At 42.0% G+C, this 16,988-nt stretch overlaps 1 protein-coding gene across 3 annotated transcripts; it reads right to left on the reverse strand.

Moving 5' to 3' along the window:
* Positions 1-337: 337 nt before the first annotated feature.
* Positions 338-5,004, reverse strand: LOC116221811. Of its 3 annotated transcripts, none has more exons than XR_006152574.1 (3): positions 4,706-5,004; positions 641-2,108; positions 338-408 (listed from the first exon to the last, which is right to left on the reverse strand). XR_006152574.1 is itself a non-coding variant. In XM_031573283.1 (3 exons), exons 1-2 carry the CDS (start codon positions 4,925-4,927, stop codon positions 1,086-1,088), a joined length of 1,245 nt encoding a protein of 414 aa, XP_031429143.1. In that variant the 5' UTR covers positions 4,928-5,004; the 3' UTR covers positions 369-957; positions 1,076-1,085. The 3 variants fall into 3 exon arrangements, 2 of the variants coding, with proteins under 2 accessions (XP_031429143.1, XP_042564616.1); XM_031573283.1 differs by having other exon boundaries at positions 369-957; positions 1,076-2,108; XM_042708682.1 differs by having other exon boundaries at positions 369-2,108.
* Between the last annotated feature and the right edge of the window lie 11,984 nt (positions 5,005-16,988).

Genomic DNA, 16,988 nt, shown 5'->3' on the forward strand with positions numbered 1-16,988 from the left:
AAACTGGGCCTTATTTGAACACAATAACACAACAACCCAGTCATTACTTGAAACTGAATTTTTTTTGGTTCATCTTCAAAAGAAGTTGATTTTCGAAATTGCGAGAATTCAGTCTCGCTCTTCTTGGGCTGAAGACTAGTCCTGCGATGCTAAATAGCCTTTCACAGGCCGCTGAGGCAGGTAGAGGTGTGTTCAGCTTTACAGACAGCTTGAGCACAGTTGGGAAGGATTTCAGCAAGTTCATGTGATCTGCTGAACAGGCCAAGTATCAATCTAGTTCTTTGGTGCTGTCTTGTGCATGAGACGACTGCAGGGCAGAGAAGTCATCTTCATCAGATGAACTGGACCTGGTGGCATCACCTAGCTGCAGGGAGGGTTCTTCCATGTGCTGCTTGATGTAGTCCATTCCTGAAATATAGTGAGAGTGAAAATATAAATGATAGGATTAATACAACTTTCTAACACTTCATGACCCCAACCTAAGGTTTTGTACTAAATAGTTTTCTTTAATTTGAGGTTCATACATTTAGTTTCATGCACTGTCCATGCATCCATAATTGATTTGTGGATTTGCCAATATTATAAAGAGTCAAAATGTACACCCATACACTTATTTTTCACTGTCCCCATGCTGTCTTACCCATTCTGATTGTGGCATCATCCTTGGTCCAAGTTGTTCGGAATTTCGGAAGAAGAATCGCAGCTGCTATCAACTCAGGGTCTACTGACATGTGGCCAAAACGATTCTTCATTCCCACCTGTAGAGCATCCACCAAAGGCTTGCAGTACTTCAGTGGCAACTTGGCTCTGTCAAGTTTGGCGGTCAGCAGGTTGACTGTTGGAAGTAGCCACCCCATCTGGGCATTTGCCTCTTCCTGCAAGATGTTGGTTGCCTGGGCGACTGGGCTCATGACAGTGGCATACTCTATGAGAAATGCGAGTTCAGCTGGATTGAACCTGTAATGAAAAAAAACAACAACAACACCGTTTTATAACACTATATAACCATTTCATCAGATTCAACAAAAAGGTTAAATTATGATTAAATAATAAAACATACATAATTCTTACTTACATCGGAACCTTTAGGTCTGTGCAGATGACTCTGATGGCCCCCCTCCCTTGTCTTTGATGATCCTCAACAGTCTTTCCACTGCCAGGAACAAGGAGTTCCACCTGGTAGCATTCGGGCGCAGCAGTTGGAGGGAGCAAGCATCTTCAACAGTTTCGGCTGCAAGTGCGGATCTTCCACACTTGTTCCAAAGTGCATTACACTTGCCAAATGTTGAACGGTACACTTTCTTGTATGCCTCATTGGAGGTTGCTTTCTGGGCATCAACCGTAGCTATTAGGTTGAGTAGGTGACAAGCACAGCGCTGGTGTTTTGGGAGCTGGAATTCCAAACCGTCATCTTCATTTAGAAGAGCCGACACGTCAACATACTCCACTTCTTCACCCCCCTCTTGATCCTCTTGATCCTCTTGATCCTCTTCTGGTGGGGATACATTATTGTTTTCATCTTCACCAAAAACTTGGAACGCTTTAATGAAGTTGGAGCCGTTGTCTGTGGTCGTTCTCTGAATTTTATCACGAATTTCGAACTCAGAATGAATGTCATTCAGGGCGTTTGCCAACACATCAAAAGTGTGCGAACCCCTGAGTTGCTTGCAGGCTAGGGCTGCTGAGCATCTTTTAAGACTGTCAGGGTCAATCCAATGGGCAGTAACACCAATGAAGCTCCGCCTTCTGACAGACCAGCAGTCGGTGGTGGTGGCGATATGGTCAACTCCCCTCATGGCCTCAGTCACCGCCTTCTTCATTCCCTTGGCGGCGTCATCAATCATTGAGCGCAGGGTCAGCCTCGTCATCATTTTTGCATTAGGCTGCAGTTCCTTCACAAAATCTCGAAATGGTTCTTGTTCAACAACACAAAATGGCTGGAGCCCTTGGACCACATATTTCACAACAGCTTTGTCAATGGACCTCTGAGACACAGTCAAGGTGTTGACTAATGTCGTCTGCTTGCTGGTGGAGGGAGTCTCAGTAGTCCTTTTCCTCTTTGCTGATGTCAGCTCTCCATATTTTTTAAGTTGGTGTACATGCTTTCTCTGAAACAGTGAGAAAAATAAATTTTGTAAGCATAACAACTTTAGCTAGCCCCACTTGCTACACACACCTGCATGCATCTCCGACTCCAACCCGGTTCAAAACGTAACTAGCCGTTTCCACATATGCGGTATTCCGCCTAGGGGTTGTAGTAAGAAAAATCAATGGCTGTCAAGTAGCAAGTTCAGTTGCAGTGCAGCGCTTATATAGCAGATTAGCTTGTGACATCTCTAACACTTTAATATCTCATCCATATTACATTAAACAGTCGAAATCTTAACTTAACAGGATGAACCCATCCTTATTACATCTAGGGCCAATGATTTTCCGTTTTCCGTTTCACATTTGGTGAATTCCGTTTTTCCCCTGTTTCGGCTCATTTTTTTCACCTTGAGGTAGATTGATAGCTTAAAATGAGTAAATAATATGTGCCACAAGTGACCCAAACCTTCTAAGATTGTTGTTTGCCAGCCATCAACAGAACAGAAGACTAAAAAAACATTATTTGCAGGCAATTGGGAAGATTTAATGTGACAGGCTGTAGCGTCAACTGTTGAACAGGGGGGCGTAGCCGGAGCGGAGTTCAACACAGAGGTTACATTTTCTCAATGTTTTTTGTTTTTTGTTTTAATTAATGTTTGTTCATCCTTGCAATCCTTGTTGTGCTTATTTGAAATAAATACAGTCTTGCAGGACAAAATACAGGGGAATTTGGGCGATTTTGATGCAGACATATAAAAAGTCATGTTGAGGCCTCATTTACTAACATTGCGACCGCAGCGCAATCAGCGCCTTTGCCAAACCGCATATAGCGCACGGTATTTTGCATCCAGTGCCTGTGTTACTGTGTCACCTCATTAGCAGACATCTATGTTTTTTTTTTTACCATTTCATAAATAATGGAGGCTATGCTTGAGGAAATCATTTTGCTTCCACTTTAGATTAAAATAGATAGGCTAATAGATTGACAATAGTCCAAGCCCCATGGTGCTACGTATCATGTTAGGTTCAAAGATTATTAAGGTTTACCTCTTTACATATATATGCAAACTACTGAAATGTACATCAAAAGAATCTAGAACTAACCAGTGGTCAGAAATGGAACACACAAATTATGAAATTCAAGTTTATCTATTATTACTATTCATTTTTATTATACAAACCTACATCCAATTATTTTTGTTTTTATTATTAAAACTGTCCACAAATATGTTTAATAGTGTGTTTAACTTCTAATGGCGCACCAATGGAGGCTGCGTTGGAAATTGTTAATCAAACTTTTGTCAGCATTTTGAGTGGAAATTTCATTTGCATTTGTACAGGTGTATTCGGGCATGTCGGGCTGGCCCTCGCAGCGGAACGACAGTTTACAACCGCACCGGTTTATCAATGACAATATTAATATTATTATATTCGAGATGCAACACAAATCTATCCGCTCTCCTCAGAAGGAGCTGAGCTTTCATTGAAAAACCAATGCGGTCTGCCTCTCCCGAGGCCCCGCGGTCTACTGGTACTCGTTCAAACGGGTAGTAGGGCCAATGATTTTCCGCGATAACGGAAAACGGACGGAATTCGCGGAATGAAGCCTTTGAAACGGAATTCCAATTTTCAAACGGAAACATCATTTTGTGCATACAAATCGCCCAAATTCCCCTGTATTTTGGGCTGCAAGGCTATATTTATTTCAAATAAACACAACAACGATTGCAACGATGAACAAACATTAATTAAATTGGCGCACTTTAGATTACCGCTGCTGGGAGGGTATAAGGGAAAGTGGGTGTTCGTCTCAAAGAGATGGGAGGAGATGCGTAAAGTGCGCCTAATTATGTATTAGTAATGAAACAAGAGGTGTTTCAGCATGACATATCAGCTGCTAAATAAAAAACTATGTGCCTGCGAGAAATTTGAAAAATACGAACATCAGAAATGTTATTTTTTTTTAAATGTTTATATTTGATATATCATTTAATATAGGCATATACAAAATTGTCCCACCAGCTAGCTGCTCGATCACGCTTTATTGTATAGTTTACTTTAAACCGTATTTTCACCCATAGTTCAAGCAAACCTAACTGAAAATGTCAGTTGCCCCTGCCCTGTCCACGCTACAACTCCAGTTTTCAAATGTAGCATCACCTCCCATCCGTTTGCAACGAACACCCACTTTCCCTTATACCCTCCCAGCAGCGGTAATCTAAAGTGTGCCACCTTCGTAAATACGGTTTTAGGTTTTTACCTGCTATTTTACACCTGAAACGGGCGCAATCCTGTTAGTAAATGAGGCCCTGAGATTCTTCTGAATGAAGAGTGCATATTTATTATTATTATTATGTTACACCTTTACAATCACCAACTTTGAAAGCGCGGCAGAAGTGGTTTCTTGCTCAACAGACGGGATATCACCTCCATTCATTCCCAATAAGAGCGGGAAGAATAAAGCTTATGTGGAAACGGCCAGCAGGCTAATGCCCCCCCCCCCCACCAAAGATATACTCCAATCCTGTGGGGAAACTGCTAGATATTTGAACAGGTTTATGCTAATTATGATAACTAAACATTAACTTTGCGACTCATGGAATTAATCGTAATTTACCTCAATGTGTTTCCTGAGGTTGGATGGGGAGTTCTTGAAGGCCAATATCTCTGTAGCTTTAGGTAGGCATAGGAGGCATTTCATCCGATATGAAGTAGAAGAATCGTTCACTCCAACATATTTAAACATGTCTTGCAAATATGGCCAGGGGTGTTGGTCTTCGTCGCCGTAGCTTGTTGAGGGAGTAGCTTCCATGTCTGCTTCCATCACGAAATCAGTCATTGTATGTAGTGGGAATCAAAAAACCGCGGGCTTTGAGAGCACTTGTTTGCAATTGACCGTTAGCGAAACTCCTCCCTATAACGGCCCTCGTCCAATCCTAGGACCATTGATTCGCCAAACCTGCGCGCAGTCTGTGTTCTACCACACAGTCTCCGACGTTGGTCTCATCACTCTCATGATTAATTTTTTTTCTAAAGATGATTTGATTTTGTAACGAGTAACGAAGGTTTCAGGGGAAATGTATCGGAGTAAAAGTATCAGTTTTCTTTGCAAAATGTAGCGAAGTAAAAGTAAACAGAAATATAAGTAGTAAAGTACAGATACCCAAAAAAACTACTTAAGTACAGTAACGAAGTATTTCTACTTCGTTACTATACAACACTGTTATTATGTATGTATTCACATCAGTTATTTACTATTATAACAACTAACTATTGCAATAGCTTATTATTTATTCATGACTTTTTTTATTACAACAAAATCATTCATATGAACATCACAGAAATAGTTGCAGGATATGCATTGTGTCGTAAAACAATGGGCAGTAGTAGTGTGTGTGTGCTTGAGTCAGTGTATGTTTGTGCCTGTGTGAGGAAGAGAGGGGGCACAAAGAGTCAGTGATACAGAATTGAGCTTGGAAACAAATCTCAGATTTTGCCAGCCATACAATCTCATAGAAATCCTATATGGATCTATACAGAATACAGTGCCTTGCATAAGTATTCACCCCCTTTGGACTTTTCCACATCTTGCAGTGTTACAACTTGGAATTCAAATTGATTTTATTGGGCTTTTTACCATTTGATTAATACAACATGCATAGTGCTTTGAAGGTGCAAAATACTTTTATTGTGACACAAACAATAATTAAAACAAAAAAGACATCTACTGGTTGCACAAGAACCCCCCCCCCCCTCAATCCTGACCAGTTTCCCAGTACCTGCTGATGAAAAGCATCCCCACAGCATGATGCTGCCACCACCGTGTTTCACTGTGGGGAAGGTGTGCTCAGGGTGAAGTGCCGTGTTGGGTTTCTGCCACACCAAGTGTTTTGCACCAGGGCCAAAAAGTTCCTTCTCCCACATGTTTGCTGTGTCTCCCACATGGCTTGTGGCAAACTTCAAACGGGATCTCTTATGGCTTTCTTTCAGCAACCCCTTTCTTCTCGCCACTCTTCCATAGAGACCTGATTTGTGGAGTGCACGACTAATAGTTGTCCTGTTGACAGATTCTCCCACCTGAGCTGTGGATCTTTCCAGCTCCTCCAGAGTTACCATTGGCCTCTTGGTTGTGTGACAGTGGCGAGGTCATTTGTTAGTATAGGTTTTAAATGTCGACTACGCCACCTAGGTAGTCACCCTAGGACTAAAATAGACTCTAGTCTATTTTTTTTTTTACTATAGTTCTAACAAGGCAAACACAAGTTCGTCACACTCTTAGGCCAGAGACATGGGTTCCAGAAAAATATAATTCATTCACAGGAATACAAACAGGAATAAAAGGGTACAGGGAAATGCCAGCACAGGCTGTTGCCTCTCACACCAACAACCAAACAGTTATTTCCAGTACATATATACTTTCAATAAACACACACTGAAGACACATACAATGTTGGCCAGTGGGCTATGACTAGTAGGGGGAGCAGGGCAGTGGCTTACCGCAGCGAGCAGGACTTTCCGAGAGGGGGACAGGAGAGTCCCAGAAGGCACACACCACACGTGCATAAAACAAGCAAGCACTGCACTCCAAAATAGGGCAACCGTTATGCACACAGCAAGGAAAAGTGAGCGGGGGGGGCTCCACCACCTGGGGGTCAGCCTGTCGCTCAAGTGAAACCCACTGCACCTGTCCAGGGAGAGAGATAGAGGCACTGAGATGAGCAAAACACTTGACAGTAAAGAGGCAAGGAGAGGATTTAATAGTGTGGCTATCCTACTGAGGCTACTTAGCTTTAGCGGAGGACCTCCGACGGTCAGCGGGCTTTGTCACAGTAACCAGTTACTACCATTTACACTTCCCTAATAACACATGCACAAAATGGAGAGGGTGCTGTTTGAAGCAAGTAAGCCCTAGGCTTGTGAGGGTTACATATTGAAAAGAAAACAACGTTTTCAGTCAATATTCATCCGTTCAAGATGTAACATGCTGCATCTGCATATATATCAGCCGTACCAAGTATTGGTTATTTAAATAGACAGCAACAAGTTCAAGTGAACGCAACACTTTATTTCTATCTGGGAGTCCTTTACGATCCCAACTGATACAACTAACGGCCTTTGCAAATTGTGGGATGGGATGTGAACCACCCATCACATCTGTAATGCACATCTGTAATGCACTTCAAACATCCCACTGTGAAACATCTATCACATCTGTAATGCACATCCATATGCACTTCAAACATCCCACTGTGAACCACCTATCACATCTGTAATGCACATCCATATGCACTTCAAACATCCCACTGTGACCATGTCTGCTGTAAATGTCTGCTGTTTTTATTTCCAATGCACACGAGAATCTTTCGATTTATGAAACCTTTTTTTCCAGTTAAAGGGGTGGTGGTGGTGTTCAGACAGTTTATAAAAGAGAGAGAGAGATGAGAAGTACAGTATGATGTGACTATATTTCATAATTATAAGCCTATATTTAATCTATTTGATATAAACCACACCTACTAGTATTTTCTTGGTTGAACAGATACAGATAACGACCTCTCTGTACACATCGATTAGCTATTGCTGTAGAATTCCGTGAGCGTGTTGCTTCTGTGCATTAAGTTCTGCTGAATGGAGGAGCCTACTGACACTTTGCCTAATTTGTCATTTTGGAATAAACTCATTCTCACACCAGTCGCAAATGATGACCTTGCCCCCATCACCACATCCAGCCCCCATCACCACATCCAGCCTCCATCACCACATCCAGCCTCCATCACCACATCCAGCTAACTTGGGTTGAATCAAGAAATGTGGTTACTTCATTGTATGTTTTGTAAGTTGGGATAAATCAAATACTCTACCTACCTACCTACAAACAAACCAACCAACTAATAGGCATATACAATTGGCCTAGGCTTTCACATGGGTTAAATCCGTGGTGTTCTCCACATCTGAGGGGAGAGTTCCTCTACAAAAGCTATTAGTTTGGTGGTGGAGTTGGGGGGTTGGTGCAGAAGGTAATAAATCATGTTGTTCGGCGTACAGGAGGATATAGAGGTGGCTGTGTCTCAGTCTGCCAGTTCTCCTGGGTTTCATTAGGTTCCCCCCCCTGAGGTCCGGGGACAAACATGACCGGGTTGTCCTCGACAAACCAGCACAGCAGCTGACATTTCCAGCAAAGTGATGACAAACACTCCCTGCTCTTCACCCCTAGCGCCCCACACCCCCCTCTTAGCAGGCAAAAAGCCTTGCAGGGAAATGACAGGTGAGCAGGAGCCAGCACGATTGCTACAGCCCAGCCCAGCTACATTCACATCCTGGTAGCAGTGAGAGTTTTTCGTTTCAAAACTGCTACAGAGGGCACTTTGTTATAGTATGCTACATTTGTAAATGTTTTGTGCAGAAACATAACTGCATGTTGTTTTCAGGAAGTGAGAACATGACTGTTTTAGTGTTTTTCCTCCTCACATACCTGACAGTGTCTCCTCAAGTACAGCTTTAATGTTTCTTTCAAAATAATGCCTTCAGTTCAATATGTCATTAGCTCAAGGCTCTACATGGTTTGCCAAGTCCAGCTATAGAGGACAAAAACAGACTCTTCATGTTTATGACTGTGCTGTAATTAGACCATAAAATGTCATGTCCTTACTGTCTGCAATTCTATCCCTGCCCCTCGTACAGTAGAGCATGATGAACAACACTGAAGGCCATTGGTGCTTTATGGTGCAGATCAGTGGTCTAGCACATGCACAATCAGCAGTGTGACAACACACCCCAGCACACTGAGGGGTTAACTGCACGGTGATAAGGCCAGGCCACCCCTATGTGCTAATGGAGCTCTTGAGCCCACAGCACAAAGCTGACAGCACGGCCCGCTGCAATCATCCACTGAGCAGCCTAGCATGTCGGTGACAGCCCAGCAAACATGCCATGACAGTACAACAGGCAGTTTGTTTACCTCTATCAAATTCTCATGTTTTAATATTAGCTTTTCTATTTTTCTTTTATATGGGGTGTGAGCCAGACACATTCAGAGTCTAAACATCCAACCCCCACAAAGCCTCTAAGTAAACATGGTAGCACCGCCATGCAATCAAATGGATGCAACAGCGCACTCCATGAATTACACATACAACAGACAGCAGCTACAACTAGAAGGTCCATTTCCCAGTAGAATCATGACATTGTATATACGGGTAGATCGTATCCTTTTTAATACTCTTCCACTAGTACTGTGTTATGGCTCTCGCCTGTTGGACTGTTTTTATTTTTTTCCACATCTGATCAGAGCATCAAATCTCATTCAGCTAGCTAATAGTAGACACGGTACACGCCTTTGCTGCGAAGTGATGAGTTTATACTCTATATCAGCTTAGAGCAAAAATAAACTCAGTCTCTATGAAAAATCTAGTCTTATAAAAGTCTTCTATTCTAACAGTTGTGTAACCTATTTCCAGTTTAACTACATGAATGACAGCCGGACTTACACAGCATTCACACGGTGCGCGTTGGAATGCGTTGATCCGTCAGGGTTGAGGGATCCCCATTCACTTTGAATGGGGTGACGTCATTCTTTGCCGAACTGAATTGTGGCTCCGTTGGGTTCCCGTGCGTTGCGTTTCATGCTTTGCTTGCGGGAAGAGTTGAAGAATGTTAAACTTCTCGAGAGGCAATGCATGCGTCAGCCAATCAAATTGCCTTTAATGCATAACTGACACCACAGGCGCTAGCCAATCAGATCCCGTATATGCCCACGTCTAAAAAGCGGCAAGCTCAAAAAAATAGATGGCGACCAAACTCCGTAGATGGTCGTATTTGTACCTAAAAGTTGTTTGTTTGACTTTTTTTTGCTTAGATTTTTTAAAAGTTACCGAGAAATAGACACTGTACAATGTAAAAACCCCTTTATTGTAACTGAAAAATACGTCTGATAGGATTTGCGAGGTGTGTGAGCACCCTACCTAATGTTAGCATGCTACTGCTTACAAGGCGTGATTGGTTTGTTGACCTGTCAATCTTACTATAACGTCTCTGGTATCAATAGAACCCCACGCGCCAGACTCCTTCTCCGCCATCCGTTGGCGCAACGCATTCCAACGCGTACGTCTGAATGCTGCCTTATCCAGTCTCCTGTGCTAACGAGCACTCACCTGAGCCTCATCGTGTCATTACTCACTGCTTAAAACCCAAGCCATGAGAAGGGCACTCTACCAGAAAATATCAGTCATGTGCTTGTGTTTGTTCATGACCACGCTGTTTTACAGATTTAGTGAGTTTTTGTCTTGCCTTAATTGACTAAGTGTCAGCGGATACATCTCTTACCCCGTGGCCCACGGTGGATTGGTGTGCACTGTCCTGCTATGCTTTTGCCAGAGGAAGCAGCAGATGATTTACAGTGATTTTCACCTTGACTGAAACAGAACTGCTAATGGTTCTGGAAAAAATGACACAATTGCATGTGGACTAACAGAATAACAGAAACTAGAAGGGGATTAATGCAGTATGGCACTCATCAACCAATGATCATTTGCAAAGAAAAGCAATCAACCTGTAGAAATACACATACGTGAATGTGCACAAATGCATAAATACACATCATTTATTCAATAACTTTTTTGTTATTTGCAAAATTCCTCATAATTAACTTGGTTTAGTTCCAGTTTATTGTTTGTGTTATCTGTCTGTGTGTGTTTGTGTATGGACAAGCACCCCACTTCCAGCCTAAGGGTATAGATCAGCTCTCTCCCGATGTCTGTCTGTGTGTCGTGTCTGTCTGCCATGTCCTCACATCTCCCCCATCTGATACTGAAGCAGAACATCTAAGGGCGGTGCAGAGGAGCAGGCTCTTTTATTTCATCACTCACATCTCCCCTACCCCCTCTGTGGCTCGACAGGACTCTCTCTTTGAGCTTCACAATGTCTCCCAGATATTAGGATTGGGAAATCTAAAGAGATGAAAGTCTGAGGAGTGCCCTCCAAGCTCACAAGTTCTGAGCGCCTTTGTGCCTAAATTCTAAAGCATTGTTATTCTTTGGCAGCTGAAACAGAAATAAACAAATGTGCTGACTTCTGGATACTGTATGCATATAAAGACAGGAGGCAATAAAATACCAAACCAAAACTCTTCTGATGTATAATCAGAAAGAAGAAACATTGAATTGTTTAATTACAAAGGCATCAAAATGCAATGTTTGATAATTCCACTCAGGCTGACTCATTGGGGATGCGTAGCACATGCATTCTTGTACTGCTAGACAACTTTGGATTACGGGGAGACGTTCTGAGCACCGCTTATGCATGTATTTAGAGTGTGTGAGCGTTCCATAGAAATGCCCACTCAAAGGCCCCATTAATCTTTCCCTCTGACAAGACTTCATTAAACTTGGAAAGGAGCTTCTCGCATGTCCTTATTACCACCCAAGAGGAACCCATTACGCTGTTATCAAGGGAAGATCCTGCTTTGGCAGCAAGGACTAGCATACAGAATTCTAGACAGATGAAAAGTCCACAAAAATTTCAGCATAGCTTGGATGTGTTAAGATTTGCTGTAAATTGCTGGGATTTAGATGTATTATTAAAGCTATATTACACCACATAAATGCACTAAACTGGACCGTGGCCTGCTGCTCTGTTCCAACACTATGATGGGTACCAGGTTGTATTCAGTATCAGTTCACATTACAAGTTGTGTAGGCCTACAAAATGCTTGAGATCCTATTAGCCTTATTAGCTTCAAATAAGGCTAATAAGACTAATACGGCTTATTAGCCTTATTTGAAATGAGGGAGATGAAGAGGGGGAGCCATACACATAGGCATATAACTATGGGAGTATATTTCAAAGGACAGAGTAGCCTTAGTTATAATAGTGCATATTTTTCACGGTATTGCAGCGTTAACTAATTGGAAAGACAGAGATTTGGTTGGTTTAAAAGTGTTGTTATGTTGTCTATGTTATATCCGAAATAAGCTCCGGCAATTGTAGCTAGCTAACAAGCTACTAGCAACCAAAAGTCAAGGGTTGGGTGATTATATTAGAATGCTCTGTATGTGACAAATAGTCACCATAGTTACCAGCCATAGGAGATTTGATCTAGCAAATTCAATGTAGGTAATATAGTATAAATCTAATAAATTCTACACTCTAATAGAATTCAGGCATAGAATGTACAATTAAAATTCAATCGTATTAGGTAGCGGATCGCACATCCATTTGGAAATGTACTTCAATCATCACAATACATGATTTGGATGAAACTAAGTACCAACAACAAGTGGAATCATTAGATCTGATGCCTAACTATCAACTAATTAGACATAACTTGTAATCTTCTAGTATCCAATCTATGTCTCCATAAAGTATGATTTACCAGACACAAATTATGATCGGATGATGTCAACACTGTATTGCACACAAGATGTGTATAATCGTAATTTCAGGATAATATCTGAAAATAACAAGATGTTAAGTTGTAAATTCAAGATATTAAGTCATTATTTCCAGATCGTATATTGTTATTTCAAGATATTATTATTATCCCATGAGATATTCTCTTGAAATTACGAGACATTAAGTCATTCTCACATAGTATCTTGAAAGTACGACTTAATATCTTGAAAAACTAAATAGTGTTTTAAAATTACAATTTAATGTTTTTTTTTAGATATTACGTTGGAATTATGACCTGGTATCTTGACATAATGGAAATAGGGAGCCGAAATGTGACCAACGATGGATTGGTCCTCCCCAAGGGGGCTGAGTTGCACAGAGAACTAAAGTGAAACTGTGGCAGATACTTCAGATTGCAATGAGAAAATGATCAGACTGCTGCCCATATTTGAAAAATCAATTCAAGACTAAAGAATATGTTCATTCCACCTTACAGTAATGAGAAACTAGCTTAAAAAAACCATAGTATCTTAAAATGACGGCATAATATTGTGTTATTTTGAGATATCTTGACATAACTTAATATCTTAAAATATGTATGTATGTTGAAATTATGAGTTCAAATCTCTTAATAATGAGTTAGGTTTTCAAAAAAAAAAATTCATCACAAGCAATTCAGGGCTTTCATACTGTTTCTATGTACATGTTAAGTAGAGTTCTTTATTCTATAATAAATGTTGCATTTTGGGTTTGGACCCAACATCTGAGCCTGCACTGGGCCAGAGGCGGGCCATGTGTAGATATAGGTATTGGAAACATTTAATATGCAGCTGGGGAGCCATGGTTTGGAAGGCTGAGTAGGAATAATGAGGTGTAACAGTGCTGCCGGGACAGAGCATTCGTCTGGCACATCCACTGCATGGGGAGCAGAGGCAGCTCCCGCCATTCTCTCCCGTGCTAATTGAATGGGAATGGCGGTTGAAATGGTCCAGCAGCTCGGGGAAAAAAACGAAATCGCTGTCTGTTTTTTTTGTTTTTTGTATCTCCCCTATTTTCTCCTTAGTCTCAAGCGTGAGTGTCACACAGACAACTGGATTTCAGTCCAGTTGACATTAATGAAACCACATCCCTCTCAGCCCACAAGTATCAAAGCAGATCAGCTCTACCCAGCTCTATGGTCTTTGTTTCTGCTCTGCTGTCAGGGCAAAATCCTCTTCTCTGTTCATAAACAGACATATGCCCCTCCCTGTATTGTTCCCTTGCTTTCCCTTGTTTGCAGCATCTAATGTTTCAGAGAGAAAACAATGTGATTGACTCTGTGACTCGGACACACATGACTGTGTGACTGGGACACACATGACTCTGTGACACACATGACTGTGTGCCAATCAGGCACAACTCTTCTTCCTTCAGCTTTTCTCTTTATGTCTCTAACTCTTCTCATCTCTCTCGTCGTCCCCTCTCTTGTTATTTTGCCTAGTTCTCTCTCTGGGGTGGTCCTCTAGTTCTCTCTCTGAGGTGTGGGTTTAGTGTGGGGAGACTGGGGTGGTCCTCTCCTCTAGTTCTCTCTCTGAGGTGTGGGTTTAGTGTGGGGAGACTCTGGGGTGGTCCTCTCCTCTAGTTCTCTCTCTGAGGTGGTCCTCTAGTTCTCTCTCTGAGGTGTGGGTTTAGTGTGGGGAGACTCTGGGGTGGTCCTCTAGTTCTCTCTCTGAGGTGTGGGTTTAGTGTGGGGAGACTCTGGGGTGGTCCTCTAGTTCTCTCTCTGAGGTGTGGGTTTAGTGTGGGGAGACTCTGGGGTGGTCCTCTAGTTCTCTCTCTGAGGTGTGGGTTTAGTGTGGGGAGACTCTGGGGTGGTCCTCTCCTCTAGTTCTCTCTCTGAGGTGTGGGTTTAGTGTGGGGAGACTCTGGGGTGGTCCTCTAGTTCTCTCTCTGAGGTGTGGGTTTAGTGTGGGGAGACTCTGGGGTGGCCCTGACGTCTTGGGGCTCAGCTAACTGGCCTCCTGAGGGGAAGCAGGCATTGGATTTCCCACACAGTGCCAATCGATAAAGACCTCTGTGCCAGACAGACAGGCAGGGAGATAACATAAGCCCTCCTTGTGGAGGGTCACCGGGCCCAGAGGTGCCCCTGAGACAGCTTCTCTGCCTTTACGCCCTTTAGTAATCTCAGGCACACAACTCAGCAGTTATCTCTGGTGCTGTGTGGAGAGTCACAATCAACGAGCCATTTTCCTACAGAACAAATGATATCTTGCCTAATGCCCTGTGTGTATTTGTGAATCATAATCAGAAATTTGATTCCCCATTCCAGATCTATATCTACCCTGGAGCATGTCTCGTCTCAGTATTGATGGAATATTCAAAACCGAAATACCAACTTTTCCAAGTGCCTCATCCTATAATATCACAATTGCCAATAGAAAAGCTTTTTGCCACCTTAAACTAACAACTGCATAGTTGCAGTTTATGTTCTATGAACTATAACCTAAACAGCACAATGACAACTGAAGACTTACCAGTAACCCAAAAAGTTTAACGTGAATGGTTTAATATCTTTGGTATGTTGTGGTAAGAATTGGTTCTCCTTGAAGATGGAGGTATGATCTTGTGTTTTGAATTCTGCATGACAAGACATTGTTTCGAGTAGAAACATGGGGCAGAGAAACTAGATAATCCTGCGCAGGTGAATTTTGAAGCAGACCACACACTATGCTAAAGTAAACAGACTTCTATCCAGTCTATCCAATCAATAATGGCAGTAATCCATTGAAGTGAATGGAGATAACTCTAGACTTTCCACACACACACATACACACACACACAGAAGAGAGAGAGAGAGAGATTTAGAATGATGCAGTAAACAAAGTCAGTCATAATGGCGCCACGGACGACTGCTTCGGTGTGTTGGTGCGCGATGTTTTGTCTTGTTTTGTTAGTTAATTGTGATTTTATGTTATGTGTAGTACTTATTGTGTTTCTATGTTTTTATGTTTTATGTTTACTGTATGCACCTTCACACCAGAAAAAATTCCAAGTAGGTGTAAACCTACTTGGCAATAAATCCCATTCTGATTCTGATTCTGATTCTGATAAATCCCACTAAGGAGGAATACTAATGCAGGGACTTGAAAAGGGGATTACTAAAAAACAGGAATAGTATTTCAAGAGAGGTCCTATACCATAGTTTTCTTCCACTTGGGAGAACACTATAATTGTGTGAATTGCTTCATAATAAATGCACTGAGCCGAACGCTATGATAAAATGTGTTGGTGTAATTAAAGAATGGTGCATAGATGTGATTTCTGTGTGTAATTAACACACACCTCCACTGTAAAATAAGGAGTTATATAGATTGCCCTGGCCTAACACAAGAATGTCTAAGTACACGTTCACACCTACACATACACGGAGGCAAGCATACATACACCTCCACTGTAAAATAAGGAGTTATATAGATTGCCCTGGCCTAACACAAGAATGTCTAAGTACACGTTCACACCTACACATACACAGAGGCAAGCATTTAAACTAGGATTGAAATGGGAGACACTCCATTGCCATTCCCTTGAACCTCATCTGACTCCTAACATGACTAAAGGGGGTAAAAGCAATCATATATTGTGATCTTCAACAATCATATATTGTGATGTGTCCAGTATCAGCAGCTCCATCCGTTGGTAAAGTGGTTGAAAGTGTCAAATAGGTGGATGATGACACTATGACCAAGACGTCAGCTGGGGATGACTTTCCAGTGGCTCTCCAGTGATCAGTTTCTCCAACATGCGGAACCTTGAATTTAGACATACTCTTTAAAATCGCGTGTTCAGATGGCACAATGCTTTTTGGTGAGATTCTATACCAAAAGGCATCCTCTGACCTTTCCGACATTGTCTTTGAGGGAAATACATCCACCAACATCATGATCTATTGAGAGTAAGTAGAGGAATGAGGTAAATTGGCTAAAACACAATAAAACAACACCTATAACCAAATAAGTTAAAAAAAAGTGGATTGATAAATGGGGGGGGGGGGGCTTATATTAGTATACCAAAACCTTATGATTCAAAGAGAAATTGTTAGTCTTCTATGTAACCTTTTTTGTAAAAAAAAAATATATATATATAGCAATCTACTGAAAAGGTATGCAAGATCTTTGCAAACACTAACAGCACAGTTGGCACTGATAAAAGGCTTGACCCTTGACCCCAGAACTGCATAGCCTGGACGGCTGGTTGGAACGACGTTTGTTTATCTGCCTTTCACATGAATTTGAAGATGAAACTGCGTTTAATACATGGGTGCGCCTCAAAGGGCCAGCATCTACAACAATCCCCTGGGTTTGCTGAATAATACACACCTCACGTTTGCCAGCTTTCTATCTATTGTTACCCAGCTAAAGAACCAGACAGACTGCTTTTGCTTGGACCTCGGAGCTGACCCAACTATTTCATTCCACTAGGCTGCTCTGCCAGGGGAGAAACACTCACAGCAGCACAACTCTGACCTTCCTGTC

This window comes from Clupea harengus, chromosome 9, assembly GCF_900700415.2.
Source record: "Clupea harengus chromosome 9, Ch_v2.0.2, whole genome shotgun sequence".
NCBI lineage: Eukaryota > Metazoa > Chordata > Actinopteri > Clupeiformes > Clupeidae > Clupea > Clupea harengus.